Raw genomic sequence first — 24,601 nt, 5'->3', positions numbered from 1 at the left:
ACCAAGTCCCAGACTGTCTTCCCACTGCTCCCCAGGTAGTCAGGGCAACCGACCGGCTCCAGGGTCTGATCTTTTCCCTCATAGATCCGAAATTTGTGGGTATAGCCTGTGGCCCTTTCACAGAGCTTATACAATTTGACCCCATACCGGGCACGCTTGCTTGGGATGTACTGTTTGAAGCCAAGGCGCCCGGTAAAATGTATTAGGGACTCGTCTACGCAGATGTTTTGCTCAGGGGTATACAAATCTGCAAATTTCTGGTTGAAATGGTCTATGAGGGGCCGAATTTTGTGGAGCCGGTCAAAAGCTGGGTGGCCTCTGGGACGGGAGGTGGTGTTGTCGCTAAAGTGCAGGAAACGCAGGATGGCCTCAAATCGTGTCTTGGACATAGCAGCAGAGAACATGGGCATGTGATGAATTGGGTGCGTTGACCAATATGACCGCAATTCATGCTTTTTTGTCAGGCCCATGTTGAGGAGAAGGCCCAGAAAAATTTTAAGTTCGGAAACTTGGACTGGTTTCCACCGGAAAGGCTGGGCATAAAAGCTTCCCGGGTTTGCGGTTATAAATTGTGTGGCATATTGGTTGGTCTCTGCCACGACTAAGTCCAAGAGCTCCGCAGTCAAGAACAGCTCAAAAAATCCCAGGGCCGAACCGATTTGAGCCGTCTCAACCCGAACTCCAGACTGGGCGGTGAAAGGGGGAACTACTGGTGTGGCTGAAGTTGGTGACTGCCAATCAGGGTTTGCCAGCACCTCAGGGATTCTAGGGGCTCTACGGGCCTGTCTGTGCGGTGGCTGCGACGGGGTAACTAGTGCACGTGCCACCGTACCAGCTTCAACTGCCCTTCTGGTGCTCGCTACTTCACCATGTTGTACGGCAGTGCTGGTACTAGGTCCAGGAAGGGCTGCGCTGCTGGTGTATGCCTCACCACGTGATCCGACAGCGACAGCCCCACTCTGCTGCTCTTGAAGAGGATCCTGCATAACCTGTGGTCTAGCGACACGGGGCCGGGTACGCCTGGTGCTGCCAGGGACCTCAACCTCCTCGTCCGAACTTTGGGTCAGAGAGCCACTGCTTTCTACAGGTTCATATTCTGACCCGCTAGATTCATCAGATGAGGGTTCCCACTCCTCATCCGACTGGGTCAGAATCCTGTAGGCCTCTTCAGAAGAATACCCCCTGTTTGACATTTGGACTACTAAATTTAGGGGTATTCCCTGAGACTACCCAAGAAAAAAAGCAAGCCTGTCTTACAAAGGGGAGGCTAGCGAAGTACCGGAGGCCGCTGCGGTTGATAAAAAATATCAAAACTGATTTTTTTATCGCCGCAGAGCGTGTAAAGTGAATGTGCAGTGATCAAAAAAAAAAATTTTTTTGTCACTGCGGTGGGGCGGGCGTGGGTGAACGCACGTGTGGGCGACCGATCAGGCCTGATCGGGCAAACACTGCGTTTTGGGTGGAGGGCGAACTAAAGTGACACTAATACTATTATAGATCTGACCGTGATCAGTTTTGATCACTTACAGATACTATAAAAGTACAAATGCTGATTAGCGATACGCTAAACAGCGAATAAAAGTGACTGCGGTGCGGTGGGGTGGGCGCTAACTGACGCTAACTACCTAACCAAGGGGCCTAAACTATCCCTAAAACCTAACAGCCAATACTAGTGAAAAAAAAAAGTGTCAGTTTACACTGATCACTTTTTGTCTTTCACTAAGTGATTGACAGGGGGCGATCAAGGGGTTAATTTGGATGATGGGGGTGATGGATGGTGATCAGGGGCTAAGGGCAGTGTTTGGTGTGTACTCACAGTGATGTCTGCTTCTCTGCTGGATCCAACCGACGAAAAGGACCAGCAGAGGAGCAGAGAAGCCATATAACAGATCATATTTACTAATATGATCTGTTATACGGCTTGTGATTAGTTTTTTTAAAAATCAGCAACCTGCCAGCGACGATCATTGGCTGGCAGGTTGCTGATGAAATACTCCTCTAACTTTTGCCGGCCCGCGATGCGCATGCGCGGGCCGGCTGTGACCGAAATCTCGCGTCTCGCGAGAGGACGCGCCGGCGCGTCCAGGAGGAATGAATCAACCACCTCCAGGACGCGTCTGTGCGTACAGCGGTCCGGAGGTGGTTAAAGGGGTTTTCTCATCTCAAACAATGAGGGCATATCGCTAGGATATGCCCCCATTGTCTTATAGGTGCGGGTACCACCGCTGGGACCCGCACCTATATCGAGAACGGAGCCTTGAAAGTGAAGGAGAGCGCACTGCTCATACGCAGCCGCCCTCCATTCATTTTTATGGGGCCGCCGAAAATAGCTGAGCATGGGCCGCGCATGCGCAGTGCGCTCTCCTTCACTTCTATAGGAGATGCAGGGATTAGCGCTTGGTGGTGGACGGACCCTGGGAAATCTGGGGTCCTCCAGCCACAGCGCTCCCCACTCAATTCTCGATATAGCAGCAGTGGGACCCGCACCTATCAGACAATGGGGGCATATCCTAGCAATATGCCCCCATTGTCTAAGATGGGAATACCCCTTTAAGGAAGAAGCTTTGTCCCCCTTATACGAAGCACTCCTCCTGTGTTATGGGGAAACTCTGCCTCCGTTAGGGTACTTTCACACTAGCGTCGCTGGATTCCGGCAGGCAATTCCGGATGCAAACGGATATCATTTGTAGACAGATCCGGATGCAAATTCGTCTCACAAATCTATTGCAATACCGGATCCGTCTCCCCGGTTGTCATCCGGAAAAACTGATCCGGTATTTATCTTTTTCATATTTTTAAAGGTCTGCGCATGCGCAGACCACAAAACCGGATTCGTTTTTTTCAGAACACTTGGGGCCGGATCCAGCATTAATGCATTTAATTTTAAAATAATGCCGGATCCGGCATTCCGAAATTTTGGACGGAGAAAATACCGCAGCAAACGTACAGTGACTGAACTGAAGACATCCTGATGCATACTGAACGGATTGCTCTCTATTCAGAATGCATTGGGATAAAACGGATCAGTTTTTTCCCGGTATAGAGCCCCGGAAAAGAATAACGCTAGTGTGAAAGTGCCCTTAGTGGGGATCTCTTGTAGTAGTAGGAACTTGACCCTGTAGGGGGCGTGGTCTGTATTTGGGGGCGGGGCATATCGCACTGGTGTAATCTGCCGGTCTCTCAGATCACTACCGGATCCTTTCCGCCACTACCGGGAACGTTTACGCTTTGGCTTTCCTTATTAGGCTTCTTGTACCGTAGTCAATGCTATAGAGGGTCAGCAGGGGGCGCTCCTGTCTGTCTGAGAAGGAGGGAGTGCGTGGTGTGTCGGAGGATTACGGCGGCTTGCTGCAGTGGAGATCGCAATGTCCGCTCCTTAGAGCCCGGCGCGGGGGTTACACCATGAATCTCCGGGGTCTCTTCCAGGACTTCAACCCCAGGTGAGTGCGCCTGTGCCGGGGGACGGGGGTGGGGAAACTGCGGGGAACCTGCGGCCTAAACAGGAGGAAGTGGCTGAGGACGAGGAGGAGGGAAGTGAGGACCCGGGAGAGCAGGCCTCCACGGCCAGACCGGGGGTGATGGCACCAGTGGGGGCAGGCACTGGACGTGCTGGAAGGTCCCCGGTCGGACGTTGCCATGACGACTGTTGGGTAAAAATCTGTAATGGATTTTAAGGGGTTTTCTCAGAGTGACAACTTCCCCTGTCTACAGCCTGATCGGGGAGACCCCCAACCATCACCGGGACAGGGACCCTGAGGGTAAGTTGTCATTCAGGGACAACCCCTTCAAGGACTTCTCCAAGCAACCTCGCCATGACCCAAGGTCCGGTTCTGCCCGCTCACCATACAGCACTGGTTCCAGTCTACCACCCACCATACAACCAGTCTGATCGAGGTCAGGTCTCCACAAGAGCATGGGGGTCCCGCGTTGTCACCGGCTCACCGCCCCCTTCAGTCCGACCCTATTGTGCCAAGGGGTATTCTTCTCGGTCAGACCACCACCGGTCATCAGTCATATAAGGATCCCACCTAAAAGTAATCCAAACACAAGACCCCAGAATTAGTCCTGACCCCCCAAATTAATCCAGAGCCCCAACTTGTAGACACCCAGACCTTAAAATGAATTCACAGTCAAATCTCTAGTTTAGACTCCAGACCTGATCCCGTCAGGCATCTGAAGAGGGGGGACCAGGACTTTCATATTGATGATCAGATCGGTGGGGGTCCAACCCCTGGCGCCCCTACTGAAGGGGCTGCAGTTTTCGGTCGTGGCCCTGAGCTCGGTGTTGCAGCTCAGTCCCATTGACTAGCCACTGGTGGATGTGACGATACCGGCCCAGGAGGAGGCCCCAGCACCTGTCTGACCGGCACAGGAATCAGCCGTTGCATCCTGCGCTATCCGCAGGCCCCACTGACAAAATGGAAAAGAATAGGACAGGTGCTATCATTTGTGGCACGGCCCCATGGAGGCGGACAGCACGTGGATATGAATGGATCCGCAAAATCTGCTTATCGGATGCATACTGAAAATATGGAAGTGTGAATGAGGCCTTAAAGTGGTTGTCCTCTGATATTGATGTCCTATGCCAGTGATAGGCAAACTGCGGATCTCCAGCTGTTGCAGAACTACAACTCCTAGCATGCAAAGACTGCCTACAGCTTTCAGCCTACAGCAGGGCATGGTGGGAGTTGTAGTTTTGCAACAGCTGGAGAGCCGCAGTTTGCCTATCACTGTCCTATACTAAAGCTAGATCATCAATATCAGATTGGTGGGGGTGCGAGGAGTAGAGCTGTTTGAAGAGACCCCAGCACTTGTACGAGCGCTGCCTTCTCTTCATTATTTACCCGCTCACCATGAACCGTGTAATTACTCCTCAGCCGTCCCATTCACTTCAATGGAACGGATCCTTCTTATTCTTTTGAACATGAAGGAGTCGTCCCATTAAAGTCAATGGGACGGCTTAGTTGTAATTACACCTGCCCACCGCTCAGGTAAACATTGAGAAGGCAGAGCTTGTACAAGCGCTGCTTTCTCTTCAAACAGCTGATCAGCGGGGTGCCGGGAGTCGTTCCCCCGCCATTCTGATATAACTGACCATCCTGACGATAGGTCATCAATACCCCCTTTAATCTATGAGAGGAGAGGCAAAGGGCTCTGTATTGGGCTGGACAAAGAGGAGCCACTCCATAGGGGAGGGGGAACAAAGTTACCATTGCAGTAGGGCTGAAACGATTAATCGATTTAATCAAGTAATTCGACACACAAAAATCCTTAATGCAAATTTTTTGCATCAAGGATTCGTTTGTGTCATGTGACCACAGAGCGGGAGTGAAGCGCTTGCTATTACTTACCGCTCCGTGGTCACCTGCCGGCCCGCACCGCGCTGCACTTTCTTCCTGACGCATCGTCAGGTCATAGTGCACATAAGCGCACACTATGACCCGACGCTGTGTGACGTCAGGACGACAGCGCAGAGAATAAGATGGAGGAGCTGTGGAGCAGCGCCCCTACAGGAAAGGTAAGTACTGTCGCTGGGGACATGGCTAGGAGGGGAAGATGGTGGCACTGGGGGGAAGTTGGTGGCACTGGGGGGCAGTTGGGGACGCAAGCTGGTGGCACTTGGGGGTAGCTGGTGCACTTGGGCTTATCGGACAGGGGGGAAGGGTGTTAGGGACGGATGGCAGGGGGTCTGATGAGTTTTTATAAAGGAAAACAGTCTATTTATTTATTTTTTCTTATTAGATTACTTGATTAATTGTAAAAAATATTCGATAGAATACTCTATTACTAACATATTAGTTTACTGCAGCCCTACATTGCAGCTCTTTCATACCTGGGCCGGACCTGTTGTTCAGCAGTCTAGGAAAGCTGGGTGATGAGCCGGTGTTGGGAGCCACAATGATCCCCCGAATGCTTTATGTTTTGCAGTAAATTTCTGATCTACGCCTGCTTGTTGCTGTTCTCCGTTCTCCTGTCCCTTCGCCTGGACGGTATTATACAGTGGAGTTACTGGGCGGTCTTTACACCAATATGGCTTTGGAAGCTAATGGTCATCATTGGGGCATCGGTGGGCACCGGAGTTTGGGCACGGAACCCTCAGTACAGGTATGCACCAAATACGACTCCGAGGAGCCTTGTTCACAAGAGACTTTGTGGGTCACGCATCGGCGGGGGTATTTCCCTGCACCCGTAGGTTGTAGAACATTTTTAGCTGTTTTTGAAAGGTGGCAGATTTCCTCCAAAATGTTTCTGCACATCTGGTGCTTGTATCGAAGCCTTTATTTTATGGTTTAGCCAAAAATGTATAAATGTTGGTTGCTGTTTTTAAGTGACTTATCCCACCACATACATTTGTGGTATTGATAGGACAACCATAGACTCCTAGGAGAGAGATGCCCACTCCCAGTAGCCAGGGTCCTGTAAATGTCCTGCTGTACTGGTATGTGTTCTCATTACCACATTCCCTGTCTGATACCGTAGGGCAGAAGGTGAAACCTGTGTGGAGTTTAAAGCCATGCTCATCGCTGTGGGAATTCACTTGCTGCTCCTGATGTTTGAAGTTCTTGTCTGTGATCGAATCGAGAGAGGAAACCACTACTTCTGGCTCTTGGTCTTCATGCCGCTGTTCTTTGTGTCTCCAGTTTCGGTGGCTGCTTGTGTCTGGGGCTTCCGACATGACCGTTCTCTTGAGGTAAGTCCTGATTTTTTAGGCTTCATACAAGATCTGGAAAGTGATGGGAGTCCCATTTCCTGTTTTTTCAAGAGGTTCTCCACTTAGGCCTCTTTCACATGACCGTTTTATTTTTTTCGTTTACGGTCCGTTTTTTGCGTTCCGTATACGGTACCCTTCATTTTAATGGTTCCGCAAAAAAACCTGAATGTATGTATTATTTTATGCCCAGTCCAATTTTTTTCTCTGTAATTACTGTATGCGGATTACTGAAACGGAAACATAACGGATCCGTGAAAAACGGATCGCAAAACACTGAAAAAGCCATACGGTCGTGTGAAAGAGGTCTTAGGATGATGTCTACTTGTTGGGGTACGGCTACATGTACAGGTTTTTTTGATGCAGTTTATGAAGCCAAAACCAGGAGTAGATCATGAGAAGTAATATCTGTCCGTAATGTTTGCTTTTCTTTTTAGATCCATTCCTGATTTTTGCCTTCACAAACCCTGAAAGTATAGCATTCGGTCAGTGGAGATCCGCATGCGGATCCTGATGCCAGAAAGCATCATGTATGGGCAGCAAACTGATCAGCTGTGAAGAAACCTGAAAATAAGCGTTCATAGTCTCTGCGATGCCACCAGTCAGTGGTGTATCTGTAACAGGACAGGTGGGAGACGCGGGAGACGCTCTTTGTAACCACTCTCCACTCTGGAGAGGAGGGTCCTGAACAGAAGATCCCCTCTAATAACTGCCCAGTACAGTGTGTGAAATTTGGGTTTCCTAAGGCTAGTTTCATACTAGCGCTACTAATCTGACAGGCTGCTCCCGTAGGGAACTGCACGCAGCGGTTTTCTTCCGGCCGATTCTCGGCATATATGCCTGATCTTTGCTGGTCCCCATTGTAGTCAGTGGGTCTGGACGGAGACTTTCATGTTTCCGACAGCCTGCCGGATCCTTAGCACTAGTGTGAAATTAGCCTAAACCAGATAACCCCTTTCAAAGATGTCTTCTCACATTAAAGGGGTTACTGATATAATTTTAAATTCACATTGTAGCAGGACTATGTGAAAAAAAACACACCCTCCATTTAAATGGCGCGGTCCCTGTGAAAACTGGGGACCCATTCATCATCACGAGACCTCTGTAGCCAATCGGTGACCTTGGTTAAGTGTGCAAGAAGGGCACGTCTCTTGCTAATTTTCAGGGTTTTTTTTTTGTTTGTTTTTTAATACAGTCCTGTCTACAGTGCGAGTTTAAATTATACTGGACAACCCCTGTAAGTGGATGGCTATACCCCTTACCAGAGATATAAAGCAGCCGCCCCACCCTCCCCTTCAGTTTTGGGGAGGAGGAGGGGAGCCGTTGGAGAGCTGACAGGAGGAAAGGAAATATAATACAAAATATATAGAAATGTGGCCTCATCATCATTATACTGACCCCCATAATAAAGTTATGTTATTTATACCAACACTGAACGCTGTAAATAAATTTCACAAAATAATGTAAAAATTAAAGTTTTATTTTTATCTTTCCCCCTAAAATTTTATAATAAATGTTATTTAATACACTATATACACCCCAAAATGGTTCCACAACTCAAAAAATAGGAAGGAAAAATTAACGTATGACTGCTGGAACACAAAGGGCGAGCATGTTCCTGGTCCTTAAGACTAAAATTAATGATGTCACTAAGGGGTTAAAAATAGTGTCCCCTAACTTGTGCGCCAACAAGATTTACTTGAGACACACGTTAAAAATCTACAATCAAAAGTGACATTTTTTTTAAAGGTTTTTCTAATTTTAATGTGACTGTGAGGAAGATAAAGGGGTTTTCCAGTGTTTAGGTATCTGTGCCGTTTCCGGTGCTGCTGTACTCTAGCGCCGTTTTCTTCCCCTTTTATTTAGACCTCCATAAACGTTGTCTCCACATAGACTTGAATGTGGCAGTATTACATATGTACCAAACTCCAGTTATGATACAAGAGTAGGACAGAAAAATAAAGATTTAGGTTGACTTGTGCTGTATACAATTCCTGTATAAAGAACAACTCCCGCAAAAAAATGTATTCTCTGACCTGCTAGAAAGGTACATGATGTAACTGTAGTGAATGTAATCTTCTTACCAGTGTCTGTATTTGTGAGTTATAACCTCCCTTCTGATCCTCAGCTGTGTCATGTGACCAACAATCAGACTTTCCAAATAACACAGCATCTTATGTATTCCTATGGTAGCCTCAATGTCAGTCTCATAGAAATATAGAATGTGTTGGCAGATAAGAACCATTTGGCCCATCTAGTCTGCCCAATATACTGAATACTATGAATAGCCCCTGGCCCTATCTTATATGAAGGATGGCCTTATGCCTATCCCATGCATGCTTAAACCCCTTCACTGTATTTGCAGCTACCACTTCTGCAGGAAGGCTATTCCATGCATCCACTACTCTCTCAGTAAAGTAATACTTCCTGATATTACTTTTAAACCTTTGCCCCTCTAATTTAAAACTATGTCCTCTTCTAGCTGTTTTTCTTCTTTTAAATATTCTCTCCTCTTTTACCTTGTTGATTCCCTTTATGTATTTAAAAGTTTCTATCATATCCCCTCTGTCTCGTCTTTCTTCCAAGATATACATGTTAAAGAGGACCTTTCACCGATTATTACACTATGAACTAACTATACAGACATGTAGAGCGGCCGCTCCGTTCTCCTGCTATGCCCTCCGGTATCTCCGTTCCCTAAGTTATGGTAGGCGGAGTCTGCCCTTGTTCTGCTGTAGCGCTGGCCAATCGCAGCGCAGAGCTCACAGCCTGGGAGGTTATTTTCTCCCAGGCTGTGAGCTCTGTAATGCGATTGGCCAGCACTACAGAAGAACAAGGGCAGACTCCGCCTACCATAACTTAGTGAACGGAGATACCGGAGGACATAGCAGGAGAACGGAGCGCCGCCCGGGGATAATAGTAAGTGCAGTGAGATCCCCGGGCGCCGCTCTACATGTCTGTATAGTTAGTTCATAGGGTAAGAATCGGTGAAAGGTCCTTTAATCTTTCCTGGTAAGTTTTATCCTGCAATCCATGTACCAGTTTAGTAGCTCTTCTCTGAACTCTCTCCAAAGTATCAATATCCTTCTGGAGATATGGTCTCCAGTACTGAGCACAATACTCCAAATTAGGTCTCACTAGTGATCTGTAGAGCGGCATGAGCACCTCCCTCTTTCTACTGGTAATGCCTCTCCCTATACACCCAAGCATTCTGCTAGCATTTCCTGCTGCTCTATGACATTGTCTGCCTACCTTTAAGTCTTCTGAAATAATGACCCCTAAATCCCTTTCCTCAGATACTAAGGTTAGGACTGTATCACTGATTTTATATTCTGCTCTTGGGTTTTTACACCCCAGGTGCATTATCTTGCACTTATAAACGTTAAATTTTAGTTGCCAGATTTTTGACCATTCCTCTAGTTTTCCTAAATCCTTTTCCATTTGGTGTATCCCTCCAGGAACATCAACCCTGTTACAAATGTTTGTGTCATCAGCAAAAAGACACACCTTACCATCGAGACCTTCAGCAATTTCACTGATAAAGATAATGAATAGAGAAGTAACTGACTTCCCGTCCTGCGTCAGTTGGAGATCAGAGTCTTGGTCACATGACACAGCTGAGAAGCAGAAGGGAGGTGATAACTCACAAATACAGTCACTGATGAGAAGATTACATTCACTGCAGATTACATTATGCATCTTTCTAACAGGTCAGAATTTTTTTTTTTTGCAGGAGTTCTTTAATGTCGTCTTGTTGGTTCACAATTAATATACTAGAACTAAAGTAAAGACTGACACAGAAGGATAATTGTAAGAGATTGAGGGGTGCGGACACACTGGGTAGTGCATGATCATGTAATTTTTAACTTTTGTCTCTTCGTTGCAGTTGGAAATCTTGTGTTCGGTTAATATATTGCAGTTCATATTCATTGCGTTAAGGCTTGACGGCATCATCACGTGGCCATGGCTTGTAAGTGGTTTTCTTCAGGTCTTCCTGGAGCGCTCTGCTGTTGGGGAGGTGTGATTGTTATATCGGGGTTTTATTCTGTAAATTACCAGATCTTCCTGATTGTAGGTAGTCTGCGTGCCGCTCTGGATCCTGATGTCCTTCCTCTGTTTGGTGGTCCTGTACTACATCGTGTGGTCTGTCCTGTTCTTGCGCTCCATGGATGTCATCGCTGAGCAGAGAAGGACTCACATCACCATGGCGGTCAGCTGGATGGCCATAGTTGTGCCTTTGCTCACTTTTGAGGTATTTTACCTTTATAAAGAAGTGCTGGTCGTTCACTCTAATGAGATTAGTGTCACATATCTAATACCACATTGGTAGGAACGCAGCATAAATGAGTGTCTGAGTTTTCAGCAGTGCAGAGATGAGGGCTACAGACGAGCCATCAGGGCAGCTCCCCGACGGATTTGGTTGAGAAGGCGACAGAGCAGCCTGCTCAGAGAAAAGATGCAGGCTGCAGAGTAAAAGAAGGTGAACATTTTTAGTAAAAGCCTATTGGGCAAAAAAAAATCTTTAGCCCATAATGAGTAAAGTGGTCTAATAAAAAAATAAAAAATAAATAAAATAAAAAACTTTTTAGTGGTGCCTACAGACTTTTTAAAGGGGTTTTCTTCTTTGCATCAACACCCTTTTAAAATAGTCATTTATGAAGGCTGTTGTAATTCTCTAATGTATTTCCTGTTCTGGGCTGTGGTCACATGACCATGTCCATTCAGCTGTTACTTCTTGTGGTGTTATGTCCATGAGAGTATCACCAGGGCAGCGATAGGGGAGTGTCTGTAACTAGCTGGTGGGAGGAGCTATAAACTAACTCGGGGTTGTTGGAGGCGGTGCTTGACTTGTGGTAGAGAAAGGAGAAGTGCATCATGGGATTGGTTGGATACAAAGAAAAGGGGGTTAGTCAGCACCTCCCAATGCGCAGGTGCACGCTGCCATGGCTAAAAACATAGAGAAAAAAGACAATGCAACAGCACCCTGCAAACCAAATAAAGTACAATAATGCCATAGTCACAAAAAATATTACAGTGCTAATGCTACACTTATTTATAAAGTGAGATGCTTGGCAAATGCATTTTGTACAAAACCATGTCGCCAAACATCAAGGCGATCTCTGTAAGACGGGTCCGAACACTAAATACTATCTCTGTTATGCGCCATAATGGCCGCCATAAAGTTCAGGAAGTGTTAGTTCCACATGCATGCTGGGTCCACTCTGGCAGAGTCTTACAGAGATCGCCTTGACGTTTGGCAGACGGGCTCAAATGGTTTTGTACAAAATGCATTTGACAAGCATCTCACTTTATAAAATATGGCATTATTGTACTTTATCTGTTTTGCAGAGTGCTGCTGCATTGTCTTTTTTTCTCTATTGGTTGGATACAGCTATATAAAGGGTGGAACAAACCACAGCGATTTGGCGAAAATCAGTCAGGAAAGGTCAAGGACATGCCTATATATTTTCAGAAAATAGACACCTGGTACATTGTCAGAATGGCACGTGGCTCTTTATACACACAGGCACCTTTGTGCAATTTTGTGCTAAATTGTAATTTTTTAATAAAACAATGTTAGGCTACATTCACACGTCAGTATTTTTCTATAATCCGATTTTCTGTCCGTTTTTTGCGGATCCGTTGTTCCTGAAAATGTTTCCGTATGTCATCCGTTTTTTGCGGATCCACAAAAAACGGAAACGTATAAATTTCAATAAGCAAATAAAGTTGTTTGGATTTCTTAAAAAAAAAATTAAAATGTAATTTCCAGGAACGGATTCCGTATAAAACGGATGACATACGGAATGACATCCGTATGTCATCCGTTTTTTGCGGATCCATTGACTTTGTATTGTACCAGGATCCGATTTTTCAGGAAAAGAATAGGACATGTTTTATATTTAAACGGACGAACGGAACAACGGAAACGGACAGCACACATTGTGCTGTCCGATTTTTTCCAGGACCCATTGAAAATGAAAGGGTCCAGATCTGGTCCTGATCTGTTCCAGAAAAAACGGAACAGATCAGGAAAGAAAAAACGGACGTGTGAATGGACCCTAAAAGTGTGACCCAAGCAGAAAATGTATAACACCCCTCACCTCCTAGAAATAAAAGTTCAGCATGTGCAGAGCAGATGCATACCACTTAGGCCTAGATAAACCAGAACTGGAAAGCATTTGGTAAATAATTGCTTTATGGCAGCTCCATGGTCCGTAGACACAATGGTCTGGAGGGGACCTCATTGGTTTCTATGGGAGAGTTTTGTAGGCTTGCTCTGTGACCTGTGCAGAGGTCATTGTACAAGGAAAAAACTATGTAAAAATAATATATCAAGTGTGTACGCCCTTAAAGGGAACCTGTCACCGAGATTTTGTGTATAGAGCTGAGAACATGGGTTGCTAGATGGCCGCTAGCACATCTGCAATACCCAGTCCCCATAGCTCTGTGTGCTTTTATTGTGTAAAAAAAAAAAAATGATTTGATACATATGCAAATTAACCTGAGATGAGTCCTGTACGTGAGAGGAGTCAGGGACAGGACTCATCTCAGGTTAATTTGCGTATGGAGCAAATCGTTGTTGTTTTTTTTTACATAATGAAAGCACACAGAGCTATGGGGACTGGGTATTGCGGATGTGCTAGCGGCCATCTAGTAACCCATGTCCTCAGCTCTATACCCAAAATCCCGGTAACAGGTTCCCTTTAATAACACTAAAACTTGAAGCCTTGCAATATTTGTCATCCACAAACAGCTGCAGTGCTACCAAAAGCTATGGTGCACGGCCTACTGTCTATAAAAGTGCAACTTAAAGGGGTTCTCTCACTTCATCAAATGGCATTTATTATGTAGAGGAAGTTACTACCAGACACTTACTAATGTATTGCGATTCTCCATATTGCTTCTTTTGCTGGCTGGATTAATTTTTATGTATTATACACTTCTCGTTTCCATGGTTATGACCACCCTGCAATGCAGCAGCAGTGGTTGTGCTTGCACGTCATAGGAAAAAGCACAGGCTTTTTTGGTGACCATAGTGTGCAGGCACGGCCAGCGTTACTGGATTACAGGGCGGTCGTACCCATGGAAACGAGCAGTGTGTAATGTGATGGAAAAAGGAATCCAGCCAGCAAAGGAGGCAATATGGAGAATCGCGATGCATTAGTAAAAGTCTTGTATTAACAGTTTCTCTACATGATAAATGCCATTTGCTGAAGTGACACAACCCCTTTAAGTAATATCCACCTCCATGCAACATTGATAAGCAAAAATTGCCTGCAAATTCAGATTTGTAACTAAACTATGCAAGCAAAATATACTGTACTCTGTAAGATCGGAGCTCGTACATACCAAATGTCTGACTGCTCAATGTGTTGAAGTAATGCAAAAACTGCAGGAAAGCACCAACCAACTTTTGCATGCAGATATTGGGAATTATATAGGTATGCCATGTTTAATCTTTTACAAACTGTAATCCTAAATCAAACATTGTTTGCTTTCATATGGGTGTAATGCAAGTGCTTTATTGTGTACAGGATTGGGACAGTGTAAAATGACATTTTTTTGATATGCGTGTGGGGCAAGAGTACGATGTGACTTATTTGACATTGCAATCCAGATGCTAGTAATCATCTGTATCATGGGATCATAGACGCAGAGGAGTGATTAGATGAGACCCCCCCCCCCCATATTTACCAACCAGAGAGCAACCTTCCCCCTTTGATACAGGGGGAATGTAATAATGCGCACAGAAGTCCGTGTTAACCCTCCCCCTGGGGTCATGCACTTATGTATATGTAGAGGAGGGTCTATTTCTCTACTATTCCTACAGCCTGTCAGTACGTCCCCCACTGCCCTTCTAACTCCATGCTGGCTGAGATAACAGCCGGGTTAAGGGGGGGAGACTACGTCAACATGTTGTATCTCAGGCTGTAGATGTGAGGCACATCCTGTTTCAAATCTGAGAGCTTTAAAACAAGAGTGGGATTGCAGTGCTAGTTGCAACACAGGAGACCATAGCACATTTATATATTAGGTCGGAAGCAAGATCTCTCTCTTCAGTGGGCTGTATCATGCCTAGACGCCTAAATTCTTAGCTTTAAAACAAGACCTGGTTGTTATACAGCCTGATGGCATTATTAGTAGCTAGGCTATATCTCCTACATCCTCGGCTACTGTAGTGCCTCCCTGGGAGGATGTATTAAAAGATATCCTTGGCAGCAAAAGGGTTAAAGGTGTTTTGGGAACCAAACCTATAACTGCTAACCATTCTGCTCAGAATCCCTTTACTGGCCATATCTTACCGCATCTTTCTTCACTTCACAACAATATACGGATCAGTATGCCTTCTCTCTCTGTAGATCCTGCTTGTTCATCGGCTGGACGGACATAATTTGTTCTCTTACATCCCCATCTTTGTCCCTTTGTGGCTTTCATTAATTACCCTGATGGCAACGACATTTGGACAGAAAGGAGGGAATCACTGTAAGTACTGCACGTGTGATGTGGTGACGTTGTAGCCTCCTTCTAGGTGACTTACTGTAACCGTAATCTTACAGGGTGGTTTGGTATTCGTAAAGACTTTTGCCAGTTCCTGCTGGAGATCTTCCCCTTCTTGCGGGAATACGGGAATATCTCCTACGACATTCACCACGAGGACAGCGAAGACGCCGAGGAGACCCCTGTGCCAGAGCCGCCCAAGATAGCGCCCATGTTCCGCAAGAAGACTGGTGTTGTTATCACACAGAGCCCGGGGAAGTATGTGGTGCCACCACCCAAACTGAACATCGACATGCCTGATTAACGCGACATTACACCGACACGTCCTGTACCGCTCCTCATTACTAGACTGTAAACTCCACTGACCTCACTCCTTTTAATGTAATCTACTTTATAATGCAGCTCTCCTGACAAGTATGTTTTAGCAAATACTTGCATTGCTGTTTTTAAAAAAAATATTCGGAAGCATTACTAGAACTCTGTGTTGTGCCGCTCCTCTGTTATTCCTCCTGGCAACATATGAATAAACTGCATGTTACGATTCCCTTGCTCAGTTGGGCATGTCCCTACACACTGACATTGTCCATTCAATGCTAACAGTGTCAAACTGCATAAGGACACCGCCTATGAAAACCCAGTTTTCAATACATTTGTAAGAGAGGAACCGCACAATATTGGAGAACAACTGAAAAGATGGTCCAGAATTTTCATTTCAGGAGTAATACTGGTATTTAGTAAAACAGACTTGTCGGGTATGTGTCCTGACACCCATCCATGGTGCTGCATGGAGATCCCTGACCATGTCAGCTCAGCTTCTAGATGAATTATCAATTCCTAATTAATTTTAATGTACATTGCTATTTGCCAATATTTTTTATTTGTTTGCATTGTGCACGGAGCCATTGCTTTGGACTGATCTCGCATCTCTTCCATTCTAGCCTCTTTTTTTTTTTTTATACGGACACTATGCCTTCTCATAAGAAATGGTCAAGCTTGGTGTTCTCTGCTGCATGGGGACTACTCCTTTCTTTAGGATTTAGTGTTTTTTAATGTTTCGGCCATGCTTGCTTGTATAGTATTTATAAAGGAAAATCCACACATTTTGGCAATGTAATATATTCTGTGGAAAATGCGATGTCTGTACAGTATAAATACAGAGTATTTTTGTAAAGTAAGGTTCGTATAAAACGAGAGACGCTGATAATGAAACGTCATGAATAATGCTCCAATGAAATCTGTAACCCTGACCCGCCAATTACTGTGCTTTCATTGTTAAAGAAGTTGTCTTGTAGCTGACGACCCCTATGGTCCTAACCTGTGCCCCCTTTAAAAAAAACACAAAAAAACCCTCGCCTGTCCACCTGTGCTGAACCGTAGTTCTTGGCCATTTCCAGTCCCCACAGGACTGGTATTGGATTTGTTCAGTGACATACTGTTCAAAACTGATGTGACCGCTGAGACCTGTGATTGGCTGCAGAACCTGTCATCAGATCCATCCTATTGAAAGCATCTACCAGCGAGTTTCATCCCCTGTACGGAGCGTGCGCCAAACACAGGAGAGGTCGGGGTGCTGCATGGAGAGTAAGCAGTGCCCTTGTTGCACCCAGGATCTAATTTACATATGATTTAAAGGGAACCTGTCATCAACGTTATGCTGATCTCACTGAGGGCAGCATAAAATAGTGACAGAAATGCTGATTTCAGCGGTGTGTCACTCATGAGCTAAGAGTAAGTGGTTGCCGAGAACCAGCATCATAATCATTGCAGCCCAGGCCTTGAAAAGAGTCAAATCTACCCGAGAAGAGTCCTGGTTATTCATAATCTCCTGCTCTCTCACCCATCTGCTGATGATTGGCAGTTATCTCCTAGAGAGAAGGGGAGAAAACTAAGTAGAAGACTCAGCCATCAGCAGGTGGGCGGGAGAGCAGGACTTCATGAATAACCAGGACTCTTCTCAGGTGGTCGTGACTCTTTTTCCAGGCCCAGTCTGCAAAGATTGTGATGTTGGTTCTCAGCAAGAACTTACTTTTTACTTATAAATGACAGAGCGCTGAAATCAACTCACCTGTTTCTACTTTATGCTGCCGTTAGTATGTGCAGCATAAAGTTGATGACAGGTTCCCTTTAAGAGCTGTTTTCTCTGCAATAAGGCCACAGAGCGACATGGGAGCAAGAACATTAGATTCAGTCTGCAAGGGGTCATCAGCATGTAAACTGGTTTTAATAGGATGGATTTAATGGGACACCGGTTAGGACTAGGGATGAGCGAATAGACTTCGGAAGAAACCACTTGGAAGCGGAACCGAACCAGAGTTAAAAAAAAAACAAAAATATGGCTTTTTACAGTATAAATCAATTTCTGAAGTTATTATGCGAAGTCTCGCTCATCGGAGCCAATACATTCTAATACTGTACAGAGCGCTCGCTCCGTACAGTATTGAAATTGAGTTTTATGCGAATCGACTTTGGATGTTTCATCCGAAGTCGATTCACTCATCCCTAGTTATGACTAGAGTTGTTGCGATACCAAATTTTTGATTCGATTTCGATACCATAAAGTATTGCGATACTCTATACCAAGTGAAAAAATAAAACCTAAAAAGCCACGTGCATTCCGCATTTAAAAAAAATGGTGAATTGCGCAGTTTTTATTAACTTCTTTTTTTTCTGTTCCAGCGTTCACCGCATAGATTTTTTTAAAATATTTTAATAGTTTGGACTTTTCGGACGTGGTGATATGTTTATTTATGTATTGTTTATATATTTTATATGTAAAATTGGAAAGGGGGGGATTTATACTTGATGTGTGTTTTTTTTTTTTTTTACAGTTTATTTAATAACTATTTCCCCCCCCTTAGGGGCTAGAACCTGGGATCTTTTAATCCCTTGTCCTATTCACCATGATAGATCTCTATTAGAGTGAATAGGACGTCACACTCTGCCTGCTGCCCTGTGCATAGTACACACAGGAGCAGGGAGCCGACTATGGCAGCCAGGTCTTCAGTAGCATCCTGGCTGCCATGGTAACCGATCGGATTACACTGCTGGGGCTCCGATCAGAAGCTGCCACTGCTACCAATGAGGAGGAGGGGACCCTGTGGCCACTGCCACCAATGATTTTAATACTGGGGGGGTGCACTGCGCCACCAATGATAATTAAGCTTTAATACAGGAGGCGGGTGTCTGCTGCAGAATCGCATAGCCGAGACCCTGCCCGGGGAGCTCTGATCAGCGGCAGACAAAAGTATCGCTTGGGTATCAAAATTTTGATACACGCAACAACCCTAGTTAGGACCATAGGGGTTGTCAGCTCCTAGGCTGACCAATCAGTTTATATGTAAAATATTCTAGATATTAATAAGTTATTCGGCAGCAAAACAGTGTTGTTGTACAGCAGAATTCATTAAATCAATTGTTCATCATAATCTAGTTTCCTTTGAGACACTCACAATGGAAGGGTTAATCCATTGGACGCAAAGAACGATCCCAATTTGAAAAGGGCCGATCATGCCCGTCTCCGACCTCAGTCTTCTGCAGTCACCAAAATCCAGCCGTCTCAGATAGACTAGAGCACCTCTTAGAGGGTATTCACACATGGCTGATTTTTATATTTTTTTTTAAGTATCCATCTCATTCGTCTGAGTGGGGCTTGTAAATGCTGGAGGACGAATCAGTTGATGACGAGAAGCCTTTGCTGTGGTAGAGGTGTGTCTCTGGGCCACATCTTTACATGCCTCTTGAGGACAGGTCACCGCTGAGACCAGTGATTGGCTGCAGTGACGAACTTGACCCCCGTCTAGAAGTTTACAGGATGGAGCCAGGAACCCTGCACAGAGCGTTGTGGAGCACGATATATTTTTTTTCACTAGGTACAACACGCTGCTGTGACTAATCAAAAAGGGCCAAAAGACTGGCCAATCCCTTTAAATGGTATTGGTATATTGCTAGGATATGCCATCACTTGTGAACGGTGGTGGTCCAATCACTGTGACCTCCATTGATCCCTTCTAAGTTTTCCCTGCGTAACGGTGCTCCCGGCCTCCGAGCTGTGTCATGAACTGGGGCCAGCCCTATTTTGTAGGATTTTTGGCATGCATATTTTGCGGATCTGCGACTTGTGGACCCCAAAACAGATACAGTTGTGTGAATGCTCCCTTATTAACCCAGCATTGTTTATATGACAGAACTGCTCAATGGGATCCTGAGGCAGGAGCCACCACTTCAGGGTTCACCCAACACAGATTGATTGCTGGATACATTTCATGATAATCCAGCAACTAACGGATCTCATATTGAAAATTATTAACATGAGTTGATGGTGAGCAGGTCTGGGGGCATTGCTGGGTTTGACTATGTTATAATGCTGTCCTGTACACACATGGTATATACACTGTTTTTTTTTTTTTTACATCCTCATATGTCGATTATAAAAAAAGGACAAAAAAACACATTTTCCTAGGTTATCTCAAAGTCACCACTGCTCAGCGTGATCCCAAAATCATTTTACTGCAGGGAAAATTAGCTTGTTCCTGGCAATGCCCGCACAGAACACCAGTAAACTGTGGGCATTTACAAACGATGGGACGTTTTTCCTGTAATGAATCCTAAATGTTAATAAATGGGTTTATATTAACATCCACACATTCTCGTAGATAATAATAAGGCAAAGATGGTTTGTTTCCTGACAACATAATCAGCCCCAACATAATGGGATAAGGGGGAGGCTGGGTCAAAGGAGGCTGTTAGATTCTCTTTCCCCCCCCCCCCTTCCCAGGTCTGATATCACCTGAATCACTCAAAAAGTATCAGTGTACAATGTATACATTATAAAAGCTAAAACTAGATGTACAGTAAATAAAAAAATCATCGGGTACATTCACATCAGTGTTAAGAAATCCGACAGAAGAACATCCTGCCGGAGTTGGAGAATGCCGTGAACTGCCAGATCGCCATTGTCTATAATGGGATCTGTCCTGTTTCCAGCAGAAACTCCAACTTTCAGCTGGACAAAAAGTCCTGCATGATGACTTTTTGTCTGGCCGTAAACTGACACTTCTGCCAGAAACCTGTCTAATCCCATTATAGTCAATAGGGATCCGACCGTTCACAGCATTGTCCAGCTAAGGGCTCTTTCACACTTGCGTTGTCCGGATCCGGCGTGTACTCCATTTGCCGGAGGTGCCCGCCGGATCCGTAACAACGCAAGTGAACTGAAAGCATTTGAAGACGGAACAGTCTTCAAAATGCTTTCAGTGTTACTATGGCAGCCAGGACGCTATTAAAGTCCTGGGTGCCATAGTAGTAGTGGGGAGCGGGGGAGCAGTATACTTACAGTCCGTGCGGCTCCCGGGGCGCTCCAGAATGACGTCAGAGCGCCCCATGCGCATGGATGACGTGATCCATGTGATCACGTCATCCATGCGCGTGGGGCGCCCTGACGTCATTCTGGAGCTCCCCGGGAGCCGCACGGACAGTAAGTATAGCGCTCCCCACTACTACTATGGCACCCAGGACTTTAATAGCGTCCTGGGTGCCATAGTAACCATTCAGAAAAAGCTAAACGTCGGATCCGGTAATGCGCCAAAACGACGTTTAGCTTAAGGCCGGATCAATGCCTTTCAATGGGCATTAATTCCGGATCCGGCCTTGCGGCAAGTGTTCCGGATTTTTGACCAGAGCAAAAAGCGCAGCATGCTGCGGTATTTTCTCTGGCCAAAAAACGTTCCGGAACTGAAGACATCCTGAACGGATTTCTCTCCATTCAGAATGCATGGGGATAATCCTGATCAGGATTCTTCCGGCATACAGCCCCGACGACGGAACTCTATGCCGGAAGAAAAGAACGCAGGTGTGAAAGAGCCCTAAGCTGGATACAGTGAACTCCAGCAAGTTCTTCTTCTGCCGGATTGCTTAACGCTGATGTGAACGTACCCTCCGTGGCCCAAAAAACACAGAATTCAAAATAAGTATATGAAATAAGTTATATATTGTTAAGGCGTCCCTGTTACCACAAAATGCAGTGCAATCTGCATGCAGCATGTTATAGAGCAGGAGGAGCTGCGCTGACTGATACATAGTTTTTGTGGGAATTAATTTATTCATTAAAATACCATATCCGCTTTCTCTTCACTTGTACACAGGACAGTCTAATCAGGGAGAATCACTGATAACACCTCCCCTGTGTACAGAGATCAGTGACTGACAGCTATCTCTGTATACACACTTACACAGCGAATGCTATCACTGATAATAGCTGAGTGGACCTTTCTGAGCTCAGAAAGAGCAGAGATACCACTGTGATAAGTGTGGTACAGGCCTAGAGCCAGTCTAAGCTTACACCATCTTTAGTATTAGTAAAGCCAGACCTTTGTTTGTCCCCATATTGGACTTGAACATGCGATTACCATACACTGCAATACTTCTGTATTGGGCGTTATCTCTGATCCCAGCTGTATTAGGCTACTTTCACACCTGTGTTTGGTGCGGATCCGTCTGGTATCTGCACGGACGGATCCGCACCTATAATGCAAACGCTTGGATCCGTTCAGAACGGATCCGTTTGCATTACCATGATAATGCAAACGGATCCGTTCAGACTTTACATTGAAAGTCAATGGGGGACGGATCAGTTTGAAGATTGAGCCATATTGTGTCATCTTCAAACGGATCCGTCCCCATTGACTTACATTGTAAGTCTGAACGGATCCGTTTGCCTCTGCACGGCCAGGCGGACACCCGAACGCTGCAAGCTGCGTTCAGGTGTCCGCCTGCTGAGCGGAGCGGAGGACAAACGGTGCCAAACTGATGCATTCTGAGCGGATCCGCATCCACTCAGAATGCATTAGGGCTGGACGGATCCGTTCGGGGCCGCTTGTGAGAGCCTTCAAACGGAGCTCACAAGCGGAGCCCCGAACGCTAGTGTGAAAGTAGCCTAACACTGCTGACATTGACTATGTATGGAGCAGGCTCAGCTCATGACCCTGCGCCATACACTCCTCACTCACCTGTGATGTACATTTACATCGAGGTGTACAAAGGTGTTAATTAATATCAAGGTGAGCCCATGTATCACAGTTTTGCCATGGCACTTTGCTGCGATTTTCAAATATAATATTGCAGTTATTTGTGCGACATGACACACTCAGTTTGTGACTTTTACTCCATTGATTTTAATACAACTTGCTTGTGACTTTACTAGTGTTGAGCGAATCTGATTTGGATTGCTCTATCTGAACCAGATTCATTTGCAAACTTAAATGGCCACTAAGTTTTCAAAAAACATTTGATACGTAATAGAATCATATCAAAAGTTTAGATCGGCGGAGGGCTGACACCCCCACCGATCCCAAGAAGCGCTCGCATAGTGCGTGCTCTCTCCTCGGTGCTTGAGACTGGCTCCATAGAAGTCTATGGGCTTGTCTCTATTCAGTCCTCAGCATTGTTATGCACACGCTTCTTCTCCCTCGTTCTAGGGATCGTGGTGGTCTCCGCTCTCAGACCCCCAAAGATCTAAACTTTTGATATGTCTTTAGGACATTTCAAAAGTTTTTTTGAAAAGTTAGTGAACAGTTAAGTGAAGCCATATTATTGTTTTATTCACTCATATAGCGCCAAGATATTCCACAGCACTGTACATAGGCTGCCATCACTCATATCGGTACCTGTCCCCATTGGGGTTCACCATCTACATTTCTAATTAACGTATAATTAGGGGGGGTGGGGGGGGGGGTAACTCAGAACACCCAGGGGATATCCACTCAATCTCCATGCAGATGTTGCCCTTGGATGGATTTAAACCCAGGACCCCAGCGCTCATTAGTGATGAGCAAAGTATTTGTCATCAAGCGCATTTCTTTGTAAGCAGCAATTGCGCCGCCCCCGTCATTGTACCCCTCAGATTCTGCGTTCATAGCTAAATGCGGCCTTTGACAGTAGAGATGAGTCAGAGGGGAGTCCTCTCCTGCATAACGGAAACGGGGCCGATCAGTTATGCAGGCCATAGACTTCTATTATGACTGAATGCCTCTAAGGCCTCTTTCACACGGGTGCGGGTGCGTTCCGGGAACACCCACGATTTTTCCGCACGAGTGCAAAACATTATAATGCGTTTTGCACCCGCGTGAGAAAAATCGGGTTCTGTAAATAGTATTATTTTCCCTTATAACATGGTTATAAGGGAAAATAATAGCATTCTGAATACAGAATGCATAGTAAAACATCGCTGGAGGGGTTAATTAATTATTTTTTTTTAACTCCCCTTAGTCCACTTGTTCGCGGCCCGGCATCTCCTTCTGGCTTCATCTGATCTCTGTGCAGCAACAGGACCTGTGGTGACGTCATTCCGGTCATCACATGGTACGTCACGTGATCTTTTACCATGGTGATTCACCATGGTAAAAGATCATGTTACGTACCATGTGATGACCGGAGTGACGTCATCAAAGTTCCTTGACCTATAATTAATGCTCACCACAGGTCCTATTCAGTAAAGGGGACAGAAGTAGATGCCGACATCGCGATCAAGTGGATTAAGGTGAGTTAAATGATTTTTTTTTTTTTTTTTAACCCCTCCAGCGCTATTTTACTATGCATTCTGTATTCAGAATGCTATTATTTTTCCTTATAACCATGTTATAAGGGAAAATAATAATGATCGGGTCTCCATCCCGATCGTCTCCTAGCAACCATGCGTGAAAATCGCACTGCATCCGCACTTGCTTGCGGATGCTTGCGATTTTCACGCAACCCCATTCATTTCTACGGGGCTTGCGTTACGTGAAAAACGCACAAAGAGGAGCATGCTGCGATTTTCACGCAACGCACAAGTGATGCGTGAAAATCACCGCTCATGTGAACATAGAAATGAATGGGTCAGGATTCCGTGCGGATGCAATGCGTTCACCTCCCGCAATGCATCCGCGCGGAAAACTCGCTCGTGTGAAAGGGGCCTAAAAGGTATTCCGTCATAGAATTGCGTTATGGTCCATGGTAACGGAATCCATAACGCAATTTACCTTTTTACCAGTAAACGAAGTGTGAACGAATTTCCAAATATGAAATTTGCTCATCTCTAATTACAGTGTAAATTTTTTTTAAAAAAATTAATAAATTACATCATACTTACCTCGTCCATTTGCTCGCGACAGGCCGACCGCCACCATCTTGATTGAAGATATGGCACAAAATTGTGATGACGGCCAGCGTGGTGACGTCATACCTCACTGCCCACGGGATTTCATGCGAGATCTTCAGTCAAGATGGCGGCCCGTCACGAGCAAATGGATCAGGTATATATAATATTTTATTTTTCTTTACACCATTTAAGGGAAAATGGTGAAATCCACTTTGTGGACTTGGATTCGCTCAACACCAATGCTGATAAAACATGGG

At 45.4% G+C, this 24,601-nt stretch overlaps 1 protein-coding gene across 1 annotated transcript; it reads left to right on the top strand.

Annotated features, from left to right (window-relative positions):
* Positions 1-3,178: 3,178 nt before the first annotated feature.
* On the top strand, positions 3,179-16,547 carry TMEM185A (transmembrane protein 185A). The gene is made up of 7 exons (XM_040442748.1): positions 3,179-3,440; positions 5,929-6,105; positions 6,481-6,691; positions 10,596-10,679; positions 10,785-10,961; positions 15,073-15,196; positions 15,271-16,547. Exons 1-7 carry the CDS (start codon positions 3,403-3,405, stop codon positions 15,513-15,515), a joined length of 1,056 nt encoding a protein of 351 aa, XP_040298682.1. The 5' UTR covers positions 3,179-3,402; the 3' UTR covers positions 15,516-16,547.
* The last annotated feature ends 8,054 nt before the right edge of the window (positions 16,548-24,601 follow it).

This window comes from Bufo bufo, chromosome 8 (genome assembly GCF_905171765.1).
Source record: "Bufo bufo chromosome 8, aBufBuf1.1, whole genome shotgun sequence".
Taxonomy (NCBI): Eukaryota; Metazoa; Chordata; class Amphibia; order Anura; family Bufonidae; genus Bufo; species Bufo bufo.
This window is presented reverse-complemented; position numbering and strand designations above follow the sequence as displayed.